This window comes from Hemiscyllium ocellatum, chromosome 14 (assembly GCF_020745735.1).
Source record: "Hemiscyllium ocellatum isolate sHemOce1 chromosome 14, sHemOce1.pat.X.cur, whole genome shotgun sequence".
Lineage (NCBI taxonomy): Eukaryota > Metazoa > Chordata > Chondrichthyes > Orectolobiformes > Hemiscylliidae > Hemiscyllium > Hemiscyllium ocellatum.
Genome location: NC_083414.1, coordinates 17,277,793 through 17,298,826, shown reverse-complemented (window position 1 = coordinate 17,298,826; position 21,034 = coordinate 17,277,793). Strand labels below are relative to the sequence as shown.

Genomic DNA, 21,034 nt, shown 5'->3' with positions numbered 1-21,034 from the left:
GATGCTGCCTGAACTGCTGTGCTCTTCCAGCATCACTAATCCAGAATCTGGTTTCCAGCATCTGCAGTCATTGTTTTTACCTTGTTGATTTTAACCCTACTGCGAATCCTCTTGTAAGGATGCCTGCCTTGAAGAAGTTTTCCTCCTCTCTCTTTGAGAATCTCAGGGAGTCCCCCTCCCACTGCAACTCTGTACTACTTTCTCCCCACCTCCCACCCTCCTCCAGCTTATCTCTCCACCCTTCAGGCTCTCTGCCTTTATTCCTGATGAAGGGCTTTTGCCCGAAATGTCGATTTTACTGCTGTTTGGATGCTGCCTGAACTGCTGTGCTCTTCCAGCACCACTTATCCAGAAGCTGGTTTGGAAGATATTATCTAACAAACCTTGGTGATTTTTTTTGCAGTGCATTTGTAGATCGTAGACGCTGCTGCCACTAAGCCTTGGTGGAGAGGGAATAACTGTTGGAATTGTTAGATGGGATGCCAATCAAGCAGGCTTCTTGTCCTGGATGGTTTTAAATCTGTTGCACATTATTGGAGCTGCACTTATCCTGATAAATAGAATTATTCCACTATATAACTGATTTATGCCATGTTGATGGTGAGCAGGCTTTGAGTGGTCACCATGGAACTGCTGAGCATCTGACCATAGTTTCTATTTGGCTTAGTCCAGTTCAATTTCTGGTCAAAGGTACCAACCTCCGCCCTCCCCAGGAAGGTATTAGTGGGATAGTAATGCCATCAACAGATGGTTGAATTCTGTCTTGATGGTGATGGTCATTGCCTTGCACTTGTGCGGCATAAAGATTACTTGCCATTCACCAGCCCAGGTCTGAAATTTGACCAGGTATTGCTGCATTTGAACACTGTTTAGTATCAGAGGAATCCTTGACGCCACACTTGGTCAAATGCTGTCTTGATGTTACAGGCAATCACCCTCACTTTACATTGAAAATGCATCTCTTTTGTTAGTGTTTGGACCAAGGAAATAATGAGGTCAAGAGCTGATTGGTCAGTTTTGAATCTGCCAGGGCCATTCGTGAACAGGTTATTGTTGACTAAATGCTATTTGATTGTCATGAGATTTCTTGAGGTATGGAGTCAATGTTGAGAACTACCAGCTCCACTTCCACCAGAGGGTCTGTTCTGTCAGTGGAATTGGATATAGTCTGGTATGATAACAGCTGAAAAATGTGTTGCTGGAAAAGCACAGCAGGTCAGGAAGCATCCAAGGAGCAGGAGAATCGACGTTTCGGGCATAAGCCCTTATTCAGGAATGAGGAAGGACTTATGCCCGAAACGTCGATTCTCCTGCTCCTTGGATGCTGCCTGACCTGCTGCGCTTTTCCAGCAACACATTTTTCAGCTCTGATCTCCAGCATCTGCAGTCCTCACTTTCTCCTGGTATGATGGCAGTAGTGTTTTGGAGATTTCCTACCTTCAAAAGTGGCATAAACAGGAAAGCTGATTTGACTAAAGATTGAGTTGAACTGGATAGGTAAGGACTGAATTGATGCACACAGGGCGAAGTTGAGTCAGGTAAGATGGGGAGCTGGTTGCTACAATCACACAAAGCATGAATGAAGAGCTGATTGTGATGTTTAGGGACCTGGCAAGTCTTTTACCAGAATTAATTCAGACTAGAATTGATGATTTTGGGATTTGGCTGTTTGGGATGCTTGATGTTGCTGCTCTGTGTTAACCTAGATAAGCAGAGATTTTCTTGCACATCCACCCACCTCATCTTCTGCATCCGTTGCTCTCAATGTGGTGTCCTCTACATCAGGGAGACAAAACACCAACTCACGGCATGGTTCAGGGAACATCTCTGGGATGCATGCAACAAACAACCCCACTGCCAACCACTTCAACACCCCCTCCCACTCCTCCAAGGACATACAAGTCCTGGGCCAACTCCACCTCCAAATCAAAGCCACCCACCAACTGGAAGAAAAATGCCTCATCTTCTGCCTTGGAATCCTACAACTACATGGCATAGACATCGACTTCACCAGTTTCCAAATTTCCCCTACCCCCACCTTATCCCATATCCGACTCTCCAGCTCAGCTCTACCCTCTTAACCTGTCCATCTTTCTTCCCACCTATCTGCTCCACCCTTCCCACTAACCTACCATAATTACCTCCCATCTATCACCCCCCCCGCCCCCTCCCTCTTGTTTATCTCTCAGCCACCTTCCCCCTCCACATTCCTGCTGAAGGGCTTATGCCCGAAACATTGACTGTCCTGTTCCTCGGATGCTGCCTGACCTGCTGTGCTTTTCCAGTGCCACACTTTTCAACTCTCATTCTCCAGCAGTCATCACTTTCTCCTAGATAGGAACTTGCCAACTGAAGTTGTGCAATGGTATTTAATCTTGTTCACAAGAGTGGGCTGGGAAATTGGAGAAGTTGATGATCTGTGGAATTGTGATTCAGTTGCCAAGGAAAATATCAGGGATGGTCTTCTTTCCAGAGATCAATTGTAACTCTTCAATGGACTGGGTAAGGAGTTGTGGTTAGAGAATATGTAAAAGGATCCAGTCCTGTTGTAGCAGCTACTACGTCCAGATTCTTGTTTACCTGATCTTTAGCATATTTAACTCAGCTATTCTAATCAGAAAATTTAAAAGCTGGAATATTTTCAATGTCCAATGCTGCAGTTGGCTGCAATCAATATTTTGTGGTCTATAGCAGCTTCCAATACGCAACTGTAATTTTCTGCGGCATTAGCTGTGCATTAAGGTATGAATTAGTCAAAATATCAATTCATAATCTATTATAATGTTTACTGTATTTCTGGAAGCTCAAATTACTCAACAGTGTAATCCTTGCACAATGTTCTATATGAAAATCTGTTAATTCAATAATGTCACCCCATTTGTTCTTATAGGATTTCCTTTTTAATTTTAATTCGAGCACCTACGCCATATTTAATTAATTTCATTCCATTCTGTGAGATCATCATAATTGTATAATGACATATTCATAGCATTTGTGTTTTTAGGCTGTTATGTACTGAACGTCACAATAATGCCATATCACAAGCTCGAGTAATCCAACTTCACAGAGCGTTGTCAGGTGCAGTCTTTCAATTGAGCTGCTATATTGAGAACCTGTCTACCTGCTGAAGTGAATGTTAAATTATAAAAAAATACCATTGACCTCTTAAATTCTTGATATAGGAATCATTTTGCATCCAACAGCGCCACAGTTTACTGGTAGTTCATTCATTCACTCATTGTGGGATCTTGCTGTGATCAAATTAGCTTCAGCAGTTACCTGCATAATAGCAGTTTAAAGAGTCAACATCTGTTTAGTAAAGCTCTTTAGTATCTCCTGAAGAGATAACGAGACACTATATACGTGCGAGTAACTCTTAAGCAAAGAGAGACAATATATGATTGTTTTTCTTCTAATATGGTCATATTCTGCAAAACTGGAATTCAAGCTACTTCCATGAAACTGAGCAGTAGAGCATAATGAGAAATTAATATGAAGTATTCAGGTGACTAGGTTAATTTGATGTATAATCCTGGGATGTGATTGAATCCTTCAGCCATGATACAGCTTTCAGTGTACCTTTGCGCTGCTAATTATTTCCTTAGATGAAACTTGAAAGAGCTGATGTAATGCTTAAAGGAAAGCCTTTTCATATTATGTTGAGGTAAAATTATTCAAGTTCAGTAACAGTCGAACTTTTTCATATATCCTTAATGAGAACCAAAACATATTAAGGGTTCTTTGGCTTACAGGCACTTTCCTAGCCATATGTATTAAATATCCAATTTACTGATTCTGATAATACATTTTTTTTTACATTCTGTGCTTATCCAAGTATATTCTACCAATGACTGGTTGGATAATGCCATCATTCCTAAAATATCTCCCACAACAATTAGTGTTATGTTGAGAGAGGTGTTCGGTTCTGTATTTTTTTCATATTACAGTCTTAGTACAAATATAAAACTGTTCCTGGATAAGAGACAAAGCATTAGTAGCAACTAACAGTTTAAAGGATTTTCCATGTATAGCAAATGCCATGTATAGATGAAACAGTTAGTTGTTATATTTTTTTCAGTCTTCACTTCTTTCTGTAAAAAGCTTATTATAAGCTGAAACGCTTATAAAATCATGTTTTAGTTTTACCACCTTGGTTTATGTCTGATTTATGGCTGTCTTACTGGTATCCTGCACTTGGATCTTGTCCCTTCACCTAAATTCTTCAATTTAAAATAGACTAGAATCAAGGGCAGAACTCTCCGACCCCTGGTCCTTACCTTCCACCCGGCCAACCACCATATCCATTGCAACATCCACTGCCATTTCTGCCACCTACAAACGGACTCCACCACAAGAGATATATTTCCCTCCCCATCCCTATCTACGTCCTGTAAAAACCAATCACTTTGTGACTCTCTTGTCGGGTCCAACCAACATCCCCCACCACCACCAAACCACCTTCCCCACCTGGCACCTTCCCCTGCCACTGCAGGAATTGCAAAACCTGCACCCCCCCCCCCCCCCCCCCCCCCCCCCCCCCCCCCCCCCCCGCCACCCCTCTCACTTCCATCCAAGGCCCCATACGATCCTTCCACATCCATCAGAGTTTTACCTGCACTTCCACACATATCATTTACTGTATCTGTTGCTCCCATTGCAGTCTCCTCTACACTGGGGAGGCAGGATGCCTACTCGCAGAATGCTTCAGAGAATGTTTCTGGGACACCTGCACCAACCAATTATTCAAGTGCAATAACAGTCGAGCTTGGGGTCCAGTATACTGGGTCTACTTTTGTTTGTCATTTATATAAACGATTTGGATGTGAATTTAGGAGGCATGGTTAGTAAGTTTGCAGATGACACTAAAATTGTTGAAATAGTGAAGAAGGTTATCTAAGATTACACAGAGATTATGATCAGTTGGGTCAATGGGCTGAGGAGTGGCAGATGGAGTTTAATTTGGATAAATGTGAGGTATTACATTTTGGTAATACAAACAAGGACAAGATGTATACAAGTAAGAGTAGGGCCCTGTGTAGTGGTGTACAACAGAGGAACCTAAGCTTTCAGCTACATAATTCTTTGAAATTTGTGTCACGTGTAGACAGGGTGGTTAAGATGGTCAGTTCTAAGGAAGGGTCACCAGACCCAAAACATTAATTCTAATTTCTCTTCACAGATGCTGTCAGACCTTATGAGCTTTTCCAACAAATTCTGTTTGTTTTTGTTGGTTAATAAGATGTTTAGTATATTTGCTTTCATTGCTCAGAACTCTGAGTGTCAGAGTTGGGATGCCATGTTGAAGTTGAACGGAACATTGGTGAGGCCTCTTCAGGAGTACTGTGTACGGTTCTGGTTGCCCTGTTGTAGGAAGAATATGATTAAATTGGAGAAGTTTCCGAAAAGATTTACTAGCATATCAGAAGTGGAGCATTTGAATTTATAAAAATGGGTTGGGATCTTTCTAGCTGGAGGGTCAGAAGTTATTAAAATCATGAAGGGCATAGATAATGTGAACAGCAAGGGTCTTTTCCCTAGGGTGGGAAAAACTAAGGGGCATATTTTTAAGGTGACAGAAGAAAGATTTAAAAAGGACATGAGGGACAACATTTTTACATAACGAACGATTCGTGTGTGGAATGAACTGCCAGAGGAAGTGGTGAATGCATGTACAGTTATAATATTTAAAAAACATTTGGATAAGTACATGAATATGAAAGGTATGGAGGGGTATGGGCCAAATGCAGGCAAATGGAACTAGTTTAATTTGGGAACACAGTCAGCGTGGACTAGTTGAACCGAAATACCTGCTTCCATGCTGTATGACTCTGACTCTGCTCTGTCGAGGATTGCAGATGTAATGCTTGTCTAGACATTAAGACCATGCTGTCTGGAAGATGCAAAAGTAACAGAAATAGCTGGGCAAGAGTTAACAGAGATAAAGATATGCAGGCACAAAGTAACAGACCAGCAATTCATCTGAGCAATGATGGTGTCTCATGTTCTCATGAGCAATTTCTGAGAGTGAGGAGAGCTCCACAAAATTGAATCATTGCTTTCTACAAATGGCTAGACACTTATCCTATGTAATTGGAATATTTATTCTCAGAAACAGTGAATGGACATACTGTTGAGGTATTGGGTGTCTCATCAGCCAGGTGGCATGCAGTGTACTGTCTCTTCTAGGGGAAGCTCAGTGAACTAAATACCAATCAAACATGATGAGGCCACTGGCAGGCCTTTCCCTGGGTTCAAGATCCAGAGACAGAAGTCCAATCCAGTGAGAACTGCCATCCTCTGAGTGCTTTTTAAAAAAGTACTGCTGCATGTTTTATGTTCATGAATAATGCAAATCCATATAAAGTATGGTTCTTCTTTATTACTTCATATTGGTTTAAAAAAATCATTGAACTATGTGTTATGCTTTAATACTGGATCTATATTAACCATCAGAATTTCTTCCCCACAGTTTCTCTGCACAGTGATTGCCATTTTGCTGCACTACTTTTTCATGGCAACCTTTGCTTGGATCTTTGTGGAGGGACTTCACATCTACCGGATGCAAACTGAAGCTCGGAACATCAACTATGGTGCTATGCGGTTCTACTATGCCATTGGTTGGGGGGTTCCTGCCATCATCACAGGTTTGCATTAATAATATATGCAGTGATGGGTTATTTATGGGACATGGGCATCTCTGGCTGGTCAGCATTTATTGACCATTTCAAATTGCCCTTGAGAAACTGGTGGTGAGTTGACTTCTTGAACCGCTGCCATCCACATGCTGTAGGTTGATCCACAATGCCATTAGGGAGGAAATTCTACATTTTTTGCCACAAAAATATCTTATAACTAATGTATTTTTACCTGTAGTCATCATTTTTTTCTCAGTGACCCCATAGTCAGTTTTATGTCCATCTTTTATCCCTTCCCCTTTTGCTTAGGAGTACAAATAGAAAGGTAATACATCTCGAGGCATGGAAGAGAACTGACAAAACCCATCGGTGGGCACAGCAAGTTTTTAAGTTCTTTAGAACTTATCGCTTTATGTTTGAGTCAAGTAATTATGTGCTACTCAACTGGTGCAACGTTATGTTTTATTGTTTTTCTCATGAGATTAAAATTGAACCAAGCATCTGAATTTTCCCCACTTCACCTGTTTGTTTTCCAAATCATTAGTGCTCCTTCTTTTCAATCCTCAGAGGGTAACTGTCAAAATATTGAGCTCCTTCAATACTAAAGATAGTTTTGTCATTTTGAGCATCATCTCTAACTTGTCATATCTTCAAAGCATGCATCGTATTTGAGCTTGTGGTCCTGCATTGCAAGGCTTCACATAAACCAGGTTTCTCTAAATTCAGAAATCCAAGGTTTATCCTTTGGGAATTTTAATATTCCCAATGCAAATTTTAGAACAAGGTAATTTGGCTCTCTCAGCATCTGATTTTGGAGCGGAATGACTAAATGAATGACTAATGACAGCACTTCATGATCAATGGGCTCTATTATTTATTACACCAATGGGAAGAAAGCCTCTTCAGAAGGTTCTCCACTGAGCAAAGGGAAACATCCATTTTCTGTACAATTGCTTTTAGCCTACCTTTGGCTGTTACAAATCAATCATCTTATTATTTAATTTCATACACATCCACTCAGGTTAATCATATGACTGTGTGATCAGTTGATGAACAGTTCTAGGTCTCTCCATGGTCTCACATGTTTACCAGTCCCTCTTATCACTTATCCTTGGGCCTTCACAATACTCCTTAACCAACCACATTTCAGGCTTTAGCTCCTGCTTAAATTATTCAATATCATAGAATCCCTATAGTGTGGAAGCAGGCCATTCAGCCCAACAAGTCCATACCAACCTTCTGAAGAGCATCCCACCCCCCCAGTCCCAGTAACCCTGCATTTCCCATGGTCAATCCACCTAACCTGCATATCTTTGGTTTGTGGGAGTGAACTGGAGCACTCAGAGGAAACCCCACAGATACAGGGAGAATGTGCAAACTCCACACAGACAGTTGGACGAGGGTGGAATTGAGCCCAGAACCCTGGTATCATGAGGCAGCTGTACTAACTACTGAGCCATCTTGTCACCTCAGTACTTCTCTGCTCATAGCAAGGGGGCTTCTCTGCCTCAGACTGAGTATCCATGGAAAGGCAGTTAAATCCCTTAATGCCAATATACTTAAAACTCAATTTTAATATCTCCTGCAGTTACAATTACCTCAGGGTCTAAACTGATGTGGCTCAGACCCATCCCTTCCATCTCATAATTATTACCAAACTTTGGACCAGCCTGAAAAGGCAGCTTTTCTCAGACTTTCTCAAGAATGTTCCTTATCAAACAGTCTCTCTGCAAAAAGCTGCATTTTCTTCTGTGTGACAAAGCCTATTTTATACATTTCACAGGACTCTTTGTGTGTTATCTTTATCTAATTACCATGAATTTTCTCCCAGTATGAAGGCATCTAATTACTCTAACTTATAATTTGATTTGAAACAGCAGACTATGCAAGCTGCTGTTTCAGCTAAAATTCTTCCTCAGCCATTTTATATTAATTTCAGCATGGGCAGCGCTGACACTGGGAATTCTGCATATGATTGGATTACTGATTCTAATTTCACTTCGGAAACAGGCCCACCTTTCCCCATTTATCTCCTTCGTTTCTCCATTTCAAAGCCACTTCTCCTCACAGCTCAGAGAACACATCTCATCCTCGAGAAGAAAAGGGAGACAACGTGTTCTTATGTGCCTGCTAGTGGCTAGAAACTTAACAACAGCATTGGGTCTGGTTTTAATTTATTTTCATAAGACAATGTTCTAGTCAACTTTGTGACGATTTAATTTGTATTTTCCATTTCTCAATCAACCAATATGTTTTCCAGGTCTTGCAGTTGGTCTGGACCCAGAAGGTTATGGAAATCCTGATTTCTGCTGGATCTCTGTTCATGATAAGCTGATCTGGAGCTTTGCTGGACCAATTGCTGTTGTTATTGTGGTAAATATTATTCCTTTTATTTCAAAATAAGTACTCAGAGCTTTGTGCCTTCCATAAAATGGTAAGTTTATAATTCTGACGTGTTTTCCATTAATGTTTTGTTTCACTCTGTCTCATTATTGTCTTAACTTCTGCTACTTGCTGATCTCTCTTGTTTGCATTCATTCTTTCTTGGCCTTATGGAAAGGTCAATACCCAGCATTGACCAGAAACTACACTGGTTCACCCTGCCAGTCAAGTTTACAAAGTTCTCCATATTGTCATCTAAGAGTTTGATCTAAAATTGGGAAAACTGTACCACAGACCTAATGAGCAACGTCCTCTCATATCTGTACACTTCGAATAAGTCTTGCAATGGTGTCCCAGACTCCTCTGTCATTGTATCCAGTTATGCCTTGTCCACCCTCGGGCAAACCTACCAAAAGTGTCAGCACAGTGGTATGCAGTCAAGAGGGAACTGCCCTCATTACTCCAGGCACCCTTGAAATCTCAAGGCATGAGTCTCAGCTGTTGAATTAGTGCTACTTTATCTGGGGGACTTCAGTGTTCTAGCATCACTACTGTTGGAGTTTACTAAATTGAGAAGGACATGCCTGTCACATTGGGCCTGCAGCTAATGGTGAGTGGATCAACAAGAGCGCAAAACATAATTGACGTTGCGTCACCAATCTACCTGTCACAGATGATTCTGACAATGCCAATATTGGAAGAAATGACAACTACATCATCCTTGGAGACAAAATTTCAGTCTTCACATTGAGGGTACTGTACTGTGATTTGACCATTGTGTTGCATTGTAGGAAAGGTTTTGGAAATGATTATAACAGATACGATTTATAATCATCTAGCAAACAACAATTTGATTTCAGATAGTCAACATGGTTTTGTCAAGTGCAGGTCGTGTCTCACAAACCTCATTGAGTTTTTTTGAGAGGGTGACCAAGCATGTAGATGAGGGTAGGGCAGTTGATGTGGTATACATGGACTTCAGTCAAGCCTTTGATAAGGTTCCACATGGTAGGCTGATGGAGAAAATACAGAGGCATGGAATTGAGGGTGAGTTAGCAATTTGGATTAGAAGCTGGCTTTCTGAAAGAAGGCAGCAAGTGGTGGTTGATGGAAAATATTCAGCCTGGAGTCCGGCTACTAGTGGTGTGCCACAAGGTTCTGCCTTGGGACCACTGCTGTTTGTCACTTTTATAAACGACTTAGACACAGGCATAGGTGGGTGGATTAGTAAATTTGCAGATGACACGAAAGTCGGTGGAGTAGTGGACAGTGTGGAAGAGTGTTACAGGTTGCAGAGGGACTTGGATAAGCTGCAGAATTAGGCTGAGAGGTGGCAAATGGAGTTCAATGCAGTTAAATGTGAGGTGATGCACTTTGAGAAGAATAACAGGAAGGCAGAGTACTGGGTCAACAGAAAGATTCTTGGTAGTGTGGATGTGCAGAGGGATCTTGGAGTCCATGTACATAGATCCCTGAAAGTTGGTACCCAGGTGGATAGTGCTGTTAAGAAGGCATACGGTGTGTTAGGTTTCATCATTAGAGGGATTGAGTTCCAGAGCCACAATATCATACTGCAACTATACGAAACGCTGGTGTGGCTACACTTGGAATATTGTGTACAGTTCTAGTCCCCATATTTCGGGAAGGATGTGGAAGCATTGGAAAAGGTGTAGAGGAGATTTACCAGGATGTTGCCTAGTCTGGAGGGAAGGTCTTATGAGGAAAGGCTGAGAGACTTGAACCTGTTCTCATTGGCAAGAAGAAGGCTAAGAGGGGATTTAGATTAGATTCCCTACAGCGTGGAAACAGGCCGTTTGGCCCAACAAGTCCACACTGACCCTCCGAAGAGTAACCCACCCAGACCCATTTCCCTCTGACTAATGCAGCTAACACGAGGGGCAATTTAGCATGGCCAATTCACCTGACCTGCACATCTTTGGACTGTGGGAAAAACCCAGAGCACCTGGAGAAAACCCACGCAGACACGGGGAGAATGTGCAAACTCCACACAGACAGTCACCCGAGGCTGGCATTGAACCTGGGACCCTGGTGATGTGAGGCAGCAGTGCTAACCACTGAGCCACCGTGCTACTTAATAGAGATTTGATAGAGACATGCAAGATGATCAGAGGATTAGATAGGGTAGACAGTGAAAGTATTTTTCCTAGAATGATTACTTCAGCGTGTACAAGGGGGCATAGCTACAAATTGAGGGGCGATAGATTTAAGAAGGATGTCAGAGGCAGGTTCTTTACGCGGAGAGTGGTAAGGACATGGAATGTCCTATCTGCTAATGTAGTCAACAGCCATATTACGGAGATTGAAACAATCCTTAGATAAGCACATGGATGATTTTGGGATAGTGTAGGGGGACGAGCTGAGAATAGTTCACAGGTCGGTGCAGCATCGAGGGCCAAAGGGCCTGTTCTGCACTGTATTGCTCTATGTTCTATTCAATACAAATATAACCACTCAAATCTGTGGTTGATGATTTGCGGTAGACCATCAACAATAGAAGAGTTGTATTTAACTACAACCTATAACCTCATGATCTAGCATATCCTTCTGTCTACCATTAACATTAAGCCAGGGGATCAACCTTAGTTCAACGAAGAATGGAGGAGAACCTGGCAGCAGTAGCACCACATGTACCTAATAAAAGAGGTGCCAAACTAGTGAAGCTACTACAAAACACCATATGCATGCTAAACAGCAGACGCAATATCTGATGGATAGAGCTAAACAATTCACGACCAGTGGATCAAATCAAATTTCATTCAGTTCTGTATGTAGATAGACAATTAAATGAATGACTACAGGAGGAAGCACTAAATGTCCCCATCGACAGTGATGGGGAACCCAGTGCATCAGTATAAAAGACAAGACTGAACACTTGTAACTATCTCCAGTTGGAAGTGCCAGGTGAATGGCCTCTTCCTGAGGTCCTCAACATCATAGATGCCAGTCATCAACCAATTTCGTTATCTCCACATGATGTCAAGCAATAGCTGAATGTTCTGGATATAGCAAAGATAGCAAGCCCTGATAATGTTCTAGCAGAAATTCAGAACATTTTTGCACTAGAACTAGCCATACCCCTAGCTAAGATGTTGTAGTACAGCTGCAACACAGGCAATAACACAACAGTATGCAAAACTGTCCAGGTATGTCTTGTTGACAAAAAAAAGGACAGATCTCCAGCAAGTAACCATCCCAGCGTCTGCTCTCAACCATCAGTAAAATGAGATAATGATTGGCTGATCTCTTTGCAGCCTTCGTCCAAATATTGTCAAAAGAACGGAGCTCAACAGGGGGAAATAACTGCCCTTAACATCAAGGCATCTTTTAAGAATCTAATTGAATTTGTGTATTATTTCTGAATGAAAAGAAATTCTATATTCTTCCTTTCTTCGGCTTCAGCTAATTCATAAAACTAATTTTAATTTAATCTGCCATGAGATTATCATTTTCATAACTTAATATAAATGTTATGTTCTGCTGTTGCCATTTTCTACATCTCGATAATTGGTTACTTTGACTGATTTCTGAAGCTGAAGCTTTATTTAAAGTTTCATTTAGGTATTTGTTGCTTTTAGATGAACATTGTGATCTCATTGTTGGTCGCAAGAATGTCCTGTGCCCCAACGCAGAAGGAAGCCAAGAAAAGATCAATTCTGTGAGTAGCAAAATAAATGCAGTAATATAAAATCAGTTAGTGATATTTCAATAACCTTTTCAGATTTACTACAGATTTTCCATTGTTTTCTCAAGTTGATATATATTTGTTGTTTTGAGTTTTATAGTATGATGAAGTAAGTGGGCTGTTTAATCAGACCTTCTGCCTTGAACATATACAGGTGTTGATATTTCCAGAATTACAAACTTCATCAGTAATGTACTTTCCAGCACAAGATAATGGTGTGATTGGAAAACATATGGATTGCTTTTAGTAGTCTCGTATTGAAGCCACTTTTAGATTCCTTGGGGAAATAAATAATGTAAAGATCAGCAAATGACCTTTTCTTGCAAATCAAATGAAAATAAGTTTATATCATTAGTTTCTGCCATAAACTCTGTTTTGTTTCCCCTTTCCTAATCACTGTTGCATATTTATTTTTCACTTCATTGAAAATGTAAATGCACAGATGTCAGAAACAGCTCATCAGAAATTTCAACAAATGCATAAAATAATGCTCAAAGATGAAAACAAATATTCAGCAATCATTCCCTATGGTCATAAATTAAGTCTGCAATTTTACAACTGACTGAAGCAATTAAAATTGGAAGTACTCTTCAGCAACAAGGCATCAGTTACATTGGAAGTAAGGTGGGGAAAATTATTTCTCACCATAAACAGCCAAAAAAAATCTTTAAACTTAGTTATCTGTATCATTATGAGCAATATAAATTGTATCCCCTTACTCAATATTACTGGTGCAGTGACCTCTGTCGTCCAGCACCCACAGAACTCAAATCTATCTATATTTAGATTCATTCTGGTTCAATGTTTTGAGTCTTTAGGATTGTATTTAATACTAAGTTCGTCAGTGATAAATGAACTATTAGTACCCTCACCTGTAAGAGATGTACAAACTAATGGGAATGTTCGTATGAGGCCTGTGAACAAAAAACAAATCTGCTCAACAGGGCACTTAAGATGAAATACTTTTGACACAGACTTGTTCTCTTAAGGAGTAGAAAGGGAAAAATGATGAGGAATAATAAACAACCTCAAAGGTGTGTTCTGCAGTGCCACTTTCATGACGAGATCATGAATGATCTTACTCAGGTTGATACAATGTAGTAGTGCCATCAGGTAGTAAAAAGCAGTACTACATAAAACTCTGTTTTGCTAAATTTGCCCTTGCCACCTACCTGTTCAAAAGCCAGAAATCCTGTAAAGCTTCTTTTATGTTCCCCAAGCATGTCAATACAGACTGATATCAGGAAGTTGTATAATTTTTACTAACTAAGAAATTCCAAGCAAACACTTCAAAACACTTAAGACTGTAAAACAGAGGAGCAGAAATTAGGCCATTCAGCCCATTGAATCTGTTCCACTATTCAATCATGGCTGATAGGTTTCTCAGCCCCATTCTCCCGCTTTTTCTCCCTAATCATTGATCCCCTTGATACTTACAAACCTATCTTGTAAACCATTATACAGCAGCATAACTATATTGTTTTTAGTATTAATGTCCAATGACTATATGGTTATAATTGATTTTTCATTGAGGCTTTAAGGTTTTCTATTGACACCCTATTTTCCACAAAAGGGCTGCACGATCAGTGAGGATTATTATTTGTGTAGTTGTGTTTATGTTAATTAAAGGAGGAAATTATGGCTCATTCTTAATTTTCTATTTTTTTCAAAATTGCTGCAGTATTGACTATAATGTACATTATCTGCTTTTTAATATTTTTCCACATCTCCAAATGGCTGGAGATTTAATTATTACAGCAGAGAGGGAAGCTATTCTTCACACCATGACTATGCTATCTCTCTGTATAGGAATCCAATCATTGTTTTCTCTAAATAAAAATTAAAAGAACTGCAGATGCTGTAAATCAGAAACAAAAACAGAAATTGGTGGAACAGCAGGTCTGGCAGCATCTATGGCGAGAAAACAGAATTAATGTTTTGGGTCCAGTGACCCGTTTCTTTTCAGATGCTGCCAGACCTCCTGAATTTCTCCAGCAATTTCTGTTTTTGATTCTGTTTCCCCTCCTATATTCTTGCGACCCTTAAATGCCCACCCAATTTCCTTTTGAAATTATTCATCAAATTCTCTTCCACTCCCCTTGTAGGCAGGAAATTCCAGGTCATTAACACTTGCTGCACCAAAGTGTTCTTCCTCCCAAACCTCTCATGTATGTGCTCCCATTGACCTTGTACTGTCAACTACAGGGAAGGTTTTCTTTGTTTATCTTATCAAAACCTGCCAACTGTATACATCTCTATCAAATCTCCCTTCAATATTGTTTACTCCAAGGAACCATTTCGTCAATGAAGCATTCAGCATTCTTTGAAAAAAAATGTGCACCCAATCCCAACTTCGTCTTGTCTACTGCTAATATGTTGTTCACCAGTTTTTAGACCTGAATATCATTAGCAGCAATTAAACATGTTCACACTTCTTACCACCAGCATCAGAAGTAAACAGTGTTAGAGATGTCACTATTGCTAACTGGTTTCAAAGCATAGTGACTATCCACAAGATGATCTCACCATTTCAGTTTTCAAATGTTTTTAACTTTGAGTATTTTTTGCTGGATCTTCACTTCAATTTGACTGGGCTGTTGATTGTACATGCCATGATTGACCCCCTGTTGTAAAGACTGGACGGCAAAGCAATAAAGATAGGAATTAAAAGAAATATAAGCTGACACAATTAGTGTTAATTCCTCTGGTGAATTGTTATTGCCATTTGATGGATAACGATGTTGTAACTGTGAGAGAAAAAAATAGGAATGCAATAATTGAAAAACTTAGTTCGCGGAGTGAATATAATGATTAAATTTTGTACCTAGAGTTTCCACATTGAAAGCCGTGTTTTAAAATGTCCTTTACTTTAACAACAAATTTTAATATGGCTTTGTTGAGCAAATTTCTCTAGAATTCTTAAATTTCAATTCTGTGATAGTTCACCTCTTTCTAGTCACAGTATGTAATTTATCTTGTGTCTGCTTGAACGCTGGTCCCGCTGCAAATACCTCTAGAAAAATGGGTGTTCTCTGATGTCTGTCCAGGCCTTATTTTTATTTACGTGCTTAGGGCTACCAGACGACGTGTGAGGAATTGGGATGCTGGGATTAATCCTGGGCCCTACACTAACTTCGATCCTATCAGTTCTCTGTGAGTAGATGCCATTACCCCCAGGATCTCTCCTTCATTACCCTATGTCCCCAAAATAACTTTTTTTTCCTGTGTCGTTGTCTTTTTCCCCACATTGTTGTCTTAGCAGCAGACAGTGCCCTCTCACCAGGATATTAGATCAATTTGCCCTATGTAATTTTCCAAGTCTATGATCAGCACATTTCTCATGATGTAACTTCATTTGCGTAGATACCAGGTAAAATGTACCGTACTCATGACACTCCATCTAATGGTAAACACCCCTGTCACAATGGAGGAACTGGAACAGCTACCTACAGTGAGATGAGAGAGACCTTCCAGTGTCAAGCATGCCTAGTAGTTAAACCCTTAAATTCCTAGTTAGGAGACTTCTACCTTATCCTTACCTTTACCAAATTACAGCATTCATCTTAATTGTAATAAATGTGATTTTTTTATAAACTGCTGTTAAATTCACATGTCTGTCCTGACAGTTTTATCTAACCAGAGGATTACATTTGTCGAGTTACCATGACTCTGTTGAAAACAGTTAGCTTCTTTCTCCTCTACTGAGTCCTTCCCCATTGTTCCTCACTAGCACGTTTTTGCCTTAAACATTGGTGAGTATGCTGTAACTGCCAACATCCTGTGCTGTACCCCTGCACTGGCACGTGTAGGTTATTCTATGGTTCTCTCTGTCTCTCCAGTACTACAATTCGAAGCGCCTTCATTCTGCTACTAATTGTTAGTGCCACCTGGCTTTTCGGGCTGATGGCCGTCAACAACAGCATCCTTGCTTTTCACTACCTCTACACTGTTCTCTGCTGTTTTCAGGTAAACACTTACTCTCACTAGCAGTCTGTATAGGAGCATGTTTCAAGTATCTTGCCTGAGTAGTTGAATTTAACGCATTGTTTCTTATTGTTTATGCGTTGAAAATTATTTTATCGTACCCAACCTGAAGGCAACTTTAGCTAATCTCAGATTTCATGACTTCATTGAAATGTTCTCAAATCTTCACGTGCATTTGAAAGTAATTGTTGAATGCATGTCTTTGTCATACTGTCATTCATACAAGGCAAATGTTAAGAAATTACTGTGGTATTAGCATGTAAAGTATAAATTGTCTAACTTTACCTTTTGTTTCCAGTCTCAATTGCCAGGGCAAGGAGACTGTGAGCAACTATTCTGTAAAAAAAACTCTGTAGACTTTATGCATTTCAACAATGGGTGGCATGGTGGCTCAGTTGTTAGCACTGCTGCCTCACAGCACCAGGAGCCAGGTTCAATTCCAGCCTCGGACGACTGCCTGTGTGGAGTTTGCACATTCTCCTCATGTCTGTCTGGGTTTCCTCCGGGTGCTCCGATTTCTTCCCACAGTCCAAAGATGTGCAGGCTGGGCGAATTGACTAAGCTAAATTGCCCATAGTGTTCAGGGATGTATAGACTAGGTGCATAGTGCAGGAAGTGTAGAATAATAAGGAAGGAGAATGGATTCGTGTGGGTTACTCTTCAAAGGGTCGGTGTGGACTTGTTGGGCCAAAAGGCCTTTTTCCACACTGTAGAGATTCTAAGAGTATCTTTCATTCTTCTAAACTCCAGTGTATGCAGACTCTTCTACTTAACAATATCACCTACAAACTTTCAGGCATGGTGCTCAGCCATGATGTTACATTACATGATATTACCAAACAGGAATTATTTAAAACAGAGTTTCATAAAGGATCATTCCTTTAAAATATGCAATTAGCTTCAATCCCAGAGATTGTTTCATTTCTCTTTCAATTAGCTCATGTTTGTTATTAATTGCATAGGGGTGTGATCTGTTAATTTTCTCCATTTTCTTTCTCCATTTCACTCTAAAACCTTCCTCTCTCCATTTAACCTTATGTTTGATGACTCCAGCTTGCTGTTTTCTTCTGAGCAAGTTCGAGTGTTATACTTTCTCCTTCCATGTTTCAATAATGTTTGTTATGGTTAACAAATGAGCTTTATTTTTATGATACAGGCATGTAGTAAATTTAAAATGAATGTGAAATCACTTTAACAAATAAGTTACAGTGGTAAAAACAATGACTACAGATGCTGGAAACCAGATTCTAGACTAGCGGTGCTGGAAGAACACAGCAGTTCAGGCAGCATCCGAGGAGCAGTAAAATCGACGTTTCAGGCAAAAGCCCTTCATCAGGAATACAGGCAAAGACCCTGAAGTGTGGAGAGATAAGCTAGAGGAGGGTGGGGATGGGGAGAAAGTAGCATAGAGTACAATAGGTGAGCGGAGGAGGGGATAAAGGTGATAGGTCAGGGAGGAGGGTGGAGTGGATAGGTGGAAAAGAAGATAGGCAAGTAGAACAATCATGGGGACAGTGCTGAGTTGGAAGTTAGGAACTAGGGTGAGATGGGGGAAGGGGAAATGAGGAAACTGTTGAAGTCCATGTTGATGCCCTGGGGTTGAAATGTTCTGAGGCGGAAGATGAGGCGTTCTTCCTCCAGGTGTCTGGTGGTGAGGGAGCGGCGATGAAGGAGGCCCAGGACCTCCATGTCCTCAGCAGAGTTGGAGGGGAAATTGAAATGTTGGGCTTCAGGGCAGTGTGGTTGATTGGTGCGGGTGTCCCGGAGATGTTCCCTAAAGCGCTCTGCTAGGAGGTGTCCTTCTCCCTAATATAGAGGAGACCTCATCGGGAGCAACGGATACAATAAATGATATTCGTGGATGTGCAGGTAAAACTTTGATGGATGTGGAAGGCTCCTTTAGGGCCTTGGATGGAGGTGAGGGAGGAGGTGTGGGCACAGGTTTTGCCGTTCCTGTGGTGGCAGGGGAAGGTGCCAGGATGGGAGGGTGGGTTGTAGGGTGGCGTAGACCTGACCAGGTAGTCACGGAGGCAACGGTCTTTGCGGAAGGCGGAAAGGGGTAGGGAGGGAAATATATCCCTGGTGGTGGGGTCCTTTTGGAGATGGCGGAAATGTAGGCGGATGATTTGGTTTATGCGAAGGTTGGTAGGGTGGAAGGTGAGTACCAGGGACGTTCTGTCCTTGTTACGGTTGGAGGGGTGGGGTCTGAGGGCGGAGGTGCAGGATGTGGACGAGATGCGTTGAGGGCATCTTTAACATGTGGGAAGGGAAATTCCGGTCTCTAAAGAAGAAGTCCATCTGGTGTGTTCTGTGGTGGAACTGGTCCTCCCGGGAGCAGATACGGCGGAGGCGGAGGAATTGGGAATACGGGATGGCGCTTTTGCAAGAGATAGGGTGGGAAGAGGTGTAATCCAGGTAGCTATGGGTGTCGGTGGGTTTGTAAAAAATGTCAGTGTCAAGTCAGTCGTCATTAATGAAGATGGAGAGGTCCAAGAAGGGGAGGGAGGTGTCAGAGATGGTCCTGGTAAATTTAAAGTCAGGGTGGAATATGTTGGTGAAGTTGATGAATTGCTCAACCACCTCGCGGGAGCACGAGGTGGCGCCAATGTAGCGGTGGAAGAGGTGGGGAGTGGTGCCGGTGTAATTACGGAAGATCGACTGTTTTGCGTAGCCAACAAAGAGACAGGAATAGCTGGGCCCCATACGTGTGCCCTTGATTACCCCTTTGGTCTGGAGGAAGTGGGAGGATTCGATCCCTCTGCTCCAATCCCAACCTCATCAAGCCAGCAGATAAAGGGGGCACAGTGGTAGTCTGGCGCACTGACTTCTACACCGCTGAAGCCAAACACCAACTTGAGGACAATTCTTCCTGCTGCCCCCTCGACCATGACCCCACCACCCCATGACCAAAACCATCATCTCCCAGACCATACAGAACCTCATCACCTCAGGAGAATTCCCACCCACAGCTTCCAACCTCATAGTCCGGGAACCCTTCACTGCCCGGTTCTACCTCCTTCCCTAGATCCACAAGCCTGACCCACCCTGGCCGACCCATTGTCTCAGCATGCTCCTGCCCCACTGAACTCATCTCTACCTACCTCGACACTGTCCTATCCCCCCTAGTCCAGGAACTCCCCACATACATTCGAGACACCACCCACGCCCTCCACCTCCTCCAAGACTTCTGTTTCCCCGGCCCCGAATGCCTCATCTTCACCATGGATATCCAGTCCCTCTGCACCTCCATCTGCCATGACCAGGGCCTCCAAGCCCTCCGTTTTTTCCTCATCCGACGTCCCCAACAGTACCCTTCCACCGACACACTCATTCGTTTGGCTGAACTGGTCCTCACCCTTAACAATTTCTCCTTCGAATCCTCCCACTTCCTCCAGACCAAAGGGGTAGCCATGGGCAGCTATGCCTGTCTCTTTGTTAGCTACATAGAACAGTCAATCTTCCATAATTACACCGGCACCACTCCCCACCTCTTCCTCCGCTACATTGATGACTGCATTGGCGCCACCTCGTGCTCCCACGAGGAGGTTGAGCAATTCATCAACTTCACCAACATATTCCACCCTGACTTTAAATTTACCTGGACCATCTCTGACACCTCCCTCCCCTTCCTGGACCTCTCCATCTCCATTAATGACGACCGACTTGACACTGACTTTTTTTACAAACCCACCGACTCCCACAGCTAGCTGGATTACACCTCTTCCCACCCTACCTCATGCAAAATTGCCATCCCGTATTCCCAATTCCTCCGCCTCCGCCGTATCTGCTCCCGGGAGGACCAGTTCCACCACAGAACACACCAGATGGCCAACTTCTTTAGAGACCGCAATTTCCCTTCCCACGTGGTTAAAGATGCCCTCAGATGCATCTCGTCCACATCCCGCATCGCCGCCCTCAGACCCCACCTCTCCAACCGTAACAAGGACAGAACGTCCCTGGTGCTCACCTTCCACCTTACAAACCTTCACATAAACCAAATCATCCGCCTACATTTCCGCCACCTCCAAAAGGACCCCACGACCAGGGATATATTTCCCTCCCCACCTCTTTCCGCCTTCCGCAAAGACCGTTCCGTCTGTGACTACCTGGTCAGGTCTACGCCACCCTACAACCCACCCTCCCATCCTGGCACCTCCCCCTGCCACCGCAGGAACTGCAAAGCCTGCGCCCACACGTCCTCCCTCACCTCTATCCAAGGCCCTAAAGGAGCCTTCCACATCCATCAGAGTTTTACCTGCACATCCACTAATATTAATTACTGTATCCATTGCTCCCGATGCGGTCTTGTCTATATTGAGGAGACTGGACG

General features: G+C 42.2%; 1 protein-coding gene across 1 annotated transcript in view; it reads left to right on the top strand.

The window, feature by feature from the left end:
- celsr3 (cadherin, EGF LAG seven-pass G-type receptor 3) overlaps window positions 1–21,034 on the top strand; it is a 255,555-nt gene that overhangs the window by 196,948 nt on the left and 37,573 nt on the right. The window contains 4 exon segments of the mRNA XM_060835417.1: window positions 6,470–6,644; window positions 8,896–9,008; window positions 12,614–12,693; window positions 16,560–16,686. Of these exon segments, the coding sequence (XP_060691400.1) occupies window positions 6,470–6,644; window positions 8,896–9,008; window positions 12,614–12,693; window positions 16,560–16,686 (495 nt within the window).